Source organism: Hypomesus nipponensis, chromosome 16 (genome assembly GCF_054491055.1).
Source record: "Hypomesus nipponensis isolate SF chromosome 16, ASM5449105v1, whole genome shotgun sequence".
In the NCBI taxonomy this organism is placed as follows: domain Eukaryota; kingdom Metazoa; phylum Chordata; class Actinopteri; order Osmeriformes; family Osmeridae; genus Hypomesus; species Hypomesus nipponensis.
In genome coordinates, this window is record NC_140376.1 from 5,157,173 (window position 1) to 5,164,166 (window position 6,994).

The 6,994-nt window shown below is 38.3% G+C and overlaps 1 protein-coding gene across 1 annotated transcript; it reads right to left on the reverse strand.

Annotated features, from left to right (window-relative positions):
* Window positions 1-101: 101 nt before the first annotated feature.
* il12rb1 (interleukin 12 receptor subunit beta 1) lies at window positions 102-5,898 on the reverse strand. The gene is made up of 15 exons (XM_084676401.1): window positions 5,820-5,898; window positions 5,239-5,368; window positions 4,955-5,121; window positions 4,512-4,654; window positions 4,356-4,392; window positions 4,057-4,179; window positions 3,539-3,615; window positions 3,185-3,401; window positions 2,937-3,065; window positions 2,323-2,421; window positions 1,994-2,140; window positions 1,695-1,847; window positions 1,507-1,576; window positions 1,314-1,386; window positions 102-891 (listed from the first exon to the last, which is right to left on the reverse strand). The coding sequence occupies exons 1-15, from the start codon at window positions 5,896-5,898 to the stop codon at window positions 535-537; spliced, it is 2,001 nt and encodes a 666-aa protein (XP_084532527.1). The 3' UTR covers window positions 102-534.
* Window positions 5,899-6,994: the final 1,096 nt, after the last annotated feature.

Sequence of the window (6,994 nt, forward strand, 5' to 3'; positions counted from 1 at the left end):
TTGAAAGAAAAAGGCCATGAAAGCCCCAAACCCTCTTGTGACATTTGCATATTACTTTAGCAGCCTATTTCTTCTAAGTAGGACAACATGAAACACATACCATGTTCTATCTGTATGAGTAAGCAATACTCTGTAAAAAAAAAAAAAAGAAAATAAACTTGTATGACTTTTTAGGTCTTTGTTGCCATTTCCTGTCTCCTGCTGTGCACTCACCTCAGTTTCACTCTTTAGTTTCGCTCCTCTTATTTCTGAGTTGACACTGTCTCATTGGTGTTCTGTATGAACATTCAAGCCCAAAAACGTTTTCTGCATTTGACTATATTTTACATGTTACAGATTCCCACAGATAGGTGAAGCATTTATATGCATGCTTTACTGTGAAGTTGTGAAGTACCATTTTTTCCATATCCTAGAATTAGGTTAAAAGTTACATGCATGTCGTTTGTGTAAATGCTGTAATGTAATACCTCAAACCAAAGCGAATACTGTAGAGGAATGAGCATGTGACCACGGTGAAGTCCTTCTGTGGGCACACTATGTCGACAATTCTGTCCCCAAATCTTCGGTGGAGTTTGCTTTCATGTCAAAAACCAAACCATTTCTGTACATCAAAATGACAGCCTCACAGTCATCTTCTTCTTCGTTGGTATCGGTTGTTTCAAGGTCTCCCAAATCGGTTAGAACTTGGCTTTTATAATCTGGACTTAAAGGTACACAGGCATCTGGGGTTCCCAGTTCCCTCAGACTGCCCTGTTCTCCATCATCTTCACCTTCATCTATCTCACACACATCCAGTATAGTGAGCTTCTCCTGGTTGGGGATATGGGGGTCATGTAGATTCCACTTTTGAAGGGTGACTTCATCCACATTCTCTGTCACCTCCAACAAGTTCTGTTGAGACGTAAAAATTGAAGGGGAAATTCCCATTAAAGTGCATCGATACAAATATATCCCCCCAACCCCAGTTATTGTCAACTGTTGTGTGAACCCTAAAAATCGACATGTCATTTGATGAATCTTGGAAGATCGTCAAGAGACGTCATGATTGGTAAACGATAAATATTTTCTTTGATGCAAAGGTCGAACACACAAATTCAGCGAAGCATTGTTAAATGCAGGGAAAGTTTGTGGTGACTGCTTGTGGTGACTACTTAGGGGAAGTGTTTCTTTATCTTTGCATGCTCAGCAAGTGCATTGTTTCTATAACTGTATAACACAGTAAGAACATCATGAACCATGGACATTACAAAATGTGTAAAATATATAGTTCCAACGTAGGAATAAGTTCAGAAAACACTAAATGAAATCCATACCTGTGTTTTTGTTTCACAGCCATCTTTCCTCAGTACTGGAGCAGGTACTGATGACCAAAACTTTATTTTAAGTCTGAGAATAAAGTTATGATTTTAGAACTTTGAAATGCCTTTTACTGCATAACACATTTTGACGAAATAGAGGTTTTGTCAATTTGTTTATATTGTAGTACATTAAGAATAGAGATCTCACCTGTTGGCAAGAAATGAGACCATTATTGTGGCGATGAGGACAGGAATCATGCAATAAACTATCATCCAGACTTTTTTGAGAATAAAAACATAGTTATTCTTTGTTTTACGTGCATTGTGAAAGATTCCACAACAGAAGAATTCGGTATGTTATGCTTACATTCTAGAGTAAATGAATACGAATTTTACCTGTAAAAGGATCAGAAACAGTCTTGAAACTAACATTGGCTTTGGGTCCTGAACCAATGACTGTCACTCCAGCAACACTGATGTTATAAATGGACTCAGGAGTCAGATTCTCAAGGGTGTACTCAGAGTGTGATTCTGAAACAATTTTGCAATCTAATGAAAAAGAGAAGCATGTTAATAGCCTACCTGTATATGTCATAGTAACTGTATGTGCAATGTCACCTTAAGGTTTATGTCAAACACACCTTTGCTTTGCAGGTGCCATACAGACAAACTATAAATGTCTTTATTGGTCCCACCTTTTTGATTGATGTTGGCTGTGATACAGATTTCATAGTGTTTTAAGAAGCCTTGCAGGTCTGGTACAGGAATAGGTTTCCAATTTAGCACAGCAGAATTGTATGTTACATCAACAGCATTGAATTCCTGTGGTGCCTTAGTTGGCGCTGAAAATAATTGTTGCAAGGGATATCATAAATCCTCATGAACTTATATTGAGGTTATGGTAATAATATGATAATTTCTCTATAATATTATATTACAATGTTATATCTGTTTATGAAGTGAACATCATGGTAAAAGTTTTTTAAATCTTTATCCAGCATTAGTGCTCCATGTAAATGCTTACCACCCTCTTTCTTATAAATGGTACACCATGCAGTGGTTTGTGGTTTCTTCTTGTGACCGCTGTGTCTCAAGTAATAGTAGCGAACATAATCTTCCATCCCTGGAAAAAAAACGAGGTAAAAACTTTCACACCAGTCTGTTGGACTCACAATAGAAAACAACAACAGTTTTTCATACGGCAGAGTCACAATGTGGATGAAAAGGGAAAAGAAAGAGAGAGAGAGGGGGGGGTAGTTAACCTTTAGGAGTTTATAGTTAGCAATTTGGCCTCCCTTTCCCTTTTGGTTTGTCTTTTTTTTTCTGTCTGTCATTATCCATCTAACGGGAGCTACCAAGTGGACTCCCAAAGAGAGCGGATCATTAATGGTAATGGTAGCAGGGGCGGTTCTCGACCATTTCAACTCGGGGGGGGGGGGGGGGGGAGCATGTGAGAGGAGCCAGTTACATTAAACATTATTGTTGTCATATAGTTTTCTTAGTCTTAGTCGTCCTGGACTTCATCTAGTTTTCTTAGTCTTAGTCTTCCTGGACCTTCAATGCTCATTTCAGTAGTCCACATACAGTAAAGCTGGTTGATGGACATTCATGGATTTATGCCAAAGACTGTTATATGACCTTTTGTGATTTCCTGAAGTGTTTCAGTTGAGATGTTCACACGTTCTAGTCCTGTTTTTCCATCTGTTAGCTTGTACCACTCCAGACAAGGCTTACTGCGCCCTTTGGTGGGTTTGTTATTAAAACATGCTAGTGGGAATAAAGTTACAGTTAGGTTTCGGGTGTATGAGAATAACACATACAGTTTATTGGATGTTTATTGAAAGCACCAGTCATCCGGATTAGATACATCACACATACACACTTACTTTTCTTATGTATGGCTGGGACTAGGAGAGCTGTTGAAGGTGTTCTCCCCACGATATTGAAAGCAAAAATGGAAACGTCGACAGCAGAGTAGGTCACAGTAGTTGTAAACTCAGAGGCATTAATGTGAATAATGTAATTCTTCTTCTTCTGGCAAGGTCCATCATGGATAGACAAATTATAAGTCACTCTTCCTGCAGAAGGAGGGTACTGTTTTGCCTGGTGAACAATGTAGTAGAGATCAGACTGGAACAAATTGAAGTGGTGTAAACACTGGTCTCTTGAAACACAATGTCCATCTATCTCTGGATCTCATTTGATCTTTATGACTATGTAATAGCACCCTATCAACTTACATCCCATGTTAGCTTTAGTAATCTTGATCCATTGTTGTCCTGCTCTGTCCAGTTGACTTCAGGTGGATTTTTAATTTCTGCATCCAAGAGACACAAATTAACTTAATTACTCATCACTAATAAATTCATTAATTACTATATTACTAATATTAAAGATTAAAGATCAATAGATGAAACAATACGTCCTAATTAAAGTTAAACTATATTCAGCACAGGCATTTACTTGATACATTTTGTCAGTGGATTATGTATCAGTAGATTGTACTGGAAATAACTTAGGTAAAACTAACTCCCAACCTTGATCATTTTGGACATTTATTGGCAGGGTGTTTAAGAGAACAGAATGACAGAAATTAAATTTAATCAAAGAAGGATCAAAACCTCTGTAGGTAAAACAATGGTAGCAAGCAAAACACAGACACAATTTGACACATGCACATCTTAATGGTTGAGATTGCCCATTGTATTGTATATGAATTAATAATTGATTCGAGAACACAACAATCTAGCTAACTCACCAGAAGGGACATCCAGAGGAGGGGTCCAGTCGCTCCACAATGGAGTTTTAACATGCTTGGGCTTCTGTCTGATTCGCACCTGGTATCCTGACCGATGCTGAAGATTTTCCAGGGTGACCTTGACTGTAAACACAAATTATACTGCTGTCATGTCGAACATGTTATAGTTTTCGTATGCTGAATACCTGGCCCTTACCGCAGCTATGTAGCAGTACTGTATTAGAAGCACATTTTAATTGGAATAAAGGACCTTCACACAGCCCTGACAGCAACTTTAAGGGTAACAACAAGGAACACACCTTTCATGTCGTTTGAAGAATTGGTCTGTATCGTTTTCTGGACCAACAGCATTGAAAAATACACAAAAGTAAAATAAAAGACAAAGTTATGATTAGAATAACGAGTACAAGGTTAGAATTGCCCCTAACCCACTATTGTAAGAAACAATGTCTTACATTTTCCCATGCTGGCAAAGGATCGTCCATTCTTCTGAACTGGACATCTATTATAACCGCTTTGCTCTTTTCGCCGTCCCATTTGAGTGTGACAGAGTTTGAGGACCATTCCATTCTCACGTTCTTGGGAGGTAGATATTTTACTAAAGAGAGAGAGAGGGAGAGAGAGGGAGAGAGAGGGAGGGAGGAAGAGAGAGGAGAGAGAGAAGAGAGAGAAGAAAACAGCAGTGAGGTCATATCCTTCGGTGTTTTGAACTGATGCTCCTTCGTCACACGGTTGTGTTCTCCCAGGTGTTTCACTTCCTGCAGGTGTGTATGTGTGCCACTGCTCGTCAGTCCAACATACCTTTCTTCTTTTGCTATGCTGAAAACAATGACTTTCTAATGGCTATGGAATTGTGTGGATGTCGAATATCAACCGGTTACTTCAGTTGTAAACATACCTGTCTCATTAAGTACAGCCATGGTTTTGGGTGATTCACAGATCTGGCCTTCCAAATGAGCCTTTACCCATATTCCCACTTCCCGTTTTGTGATTACAAATTCACCAGCGACTTCTTTATAGTTATGTTTGATATCCTCGATTGGATCTCCTAATCCGTCCAACGTTCTGTAAAGGTTACAATTTCATTTTAATTAAAACATTTCAGATTTATTGATTTAGAGTACACTGCATACTGTAGTGGAATGTTTTAGAATCACTCAATTGTAGTTTGCTTTAACTCACTGTATGGTAAGCGTATAGGTTGCATTCTTCATAGATTCAGAGGAACTCCATTCACATCTATAACTTATATTACTTTCCTCTGAGTTTCTTCTGAAGCACTGAGGACCAGAGGACAGTTCGCAAGTTGCTCCTTTAAAGTGGAAATCAGTTTTTTTTTTTGAATCGATCATTAATCCATCGATATGTATTTCTGTACACTTTGCTATCACTTCAAAGGATCTAGTTCAAATGTTAGTGGAATTGGTATAATATTAAAGTGTCAATCTTAAAATATGGTGAAATACAAATGAATGGTTCTACAGTACATGAAAATATGCTTTCACACACACAGACACACACACACACTCGCACAAACACGGTGCATTAACACTACAACACACAGAGCTTCTACTTGTGAAAACCATACTGCCCTGATAAGATAACCAAAAGCTTCCTTCTCATGTAACACTTCTCAAGAAGTGTCATCTCTCTAACACTGCTGTGTGTATATGTCTAAGACAGATAAGCTCTGCAAAATACGTACTACAAAACCACAGACAGCTACAGAGATGTGACAGATAAGAAATGTATTCATACAATACCTGTGCTTTTGTTGACCATAACAAGCACTATAATCAGTGTCACAACTCCTCTACTCTTACACTCTTTCAACAGGCCCATGGTTAAGAGAATAAATGTAAGTAAAAAGTATCCAGATAGGTGGTCATGAGTGCCGTCGAAGACAGGAAGACACCAAGTAGACAGGCTCACAACACTTAGACTCTGCCTTTGTACATTGACATCATCAGCTCCACGAGTACTGGGTAAAGTGAGTTTCACTTGCCTGTCTTGTAAAGTTGACAGCTGGGTAAGAAATGTCAACGCGTTTCACGTTCTCTGTCAGGTAACAGGAGCATTGCAAACTGACTTACAACCTCAGACCACAACTGGGGAGGGGACTGCACAATGCTGAGCTCAGAGAAGTGTTCTTGTTGTTAGAATTGCATCTTTTGAGAAAATCAATGGGCAATGGAACCTTTGACCTTAGCCTCTCGTCCTGTTGTGAACACCTTAAAATACTGAAAACGTAAAGAAGGTTTGAGAGTAAGATTATTATATTGACCAATTTAATTTTGATATAAAAAGAACATACATTGTACGTATGTACGTAAGTACATTTGGATTTTTGTGATTTGAAAGTGTATTTCAAAACAGAAAAACTGTGATGAACATTTTAAGATATGTTAAATGATTTCTAAATGTCAACATAAAGCATTGGTTTTAGAGAAAGAGAACTTGGGCTAAAGGTTTATAACCTCCTCCTGTCCTACATCCTCAAATTGTGATTCCATTTCCCATTTCTCTGAAATGACTAAGATCCTGAGTATTTATTTTTTCCTATTTGCATTGGAGACATTTCCTTGCTCTGCACAGGTTATCTTCATCTATTCAAACGTTCTGACTGAACTACTTTATCTAGACCAATTCCAACTGTGTAGAATGTTCAGTTTTCCAACAGGTGGCGTCAGTCTGGCATCAAAGCAGCGCATCATGGCTATAATGAGACACTGGAAAATGTGGGTTTGCTTATTACACTGGTTAAAGGTTGCCCAACAGAGTATGGTGTTTTTGAACTTGAAAATGCTTATTCTTAGGATGCATAGCAAAGGATGAACACTTATCATAACATAAATGACAGTTTGATGTGGAGTAGCCTACATTTTGTGTGAACAAATGTGCATCCGAGATGACACAGATGCACAAAAGACTGCACCAG

What these genes read in the sequence shown, in the direction of transcription:
- il12rb1 (XM_084676401.1), bottom strand. Translation starts at nt 5,898, where the DNA reads ATGGGCCTGTTGAAAGAGTGTAAGAGTAGAGGAGTTGTGACACTGATT. An exon ending in TATGGTCAACAAAAGCACAG is followed by an intron (nt 5,369 to 5,819) that starts GTATTGTATGAA and finishes TCCACTTTAAAG; the next exon opens with GAGCAACTTGCGAACTGTCC. An exon ending in CCCAGCCATACATAAGAAAA is followed by an intron (nt 3,066 to 3,184) that starts GTAAGTGTGTAT and finishes TATTCCCACTAG; the next exon opens with CATGTTTTAATAACAAACCC.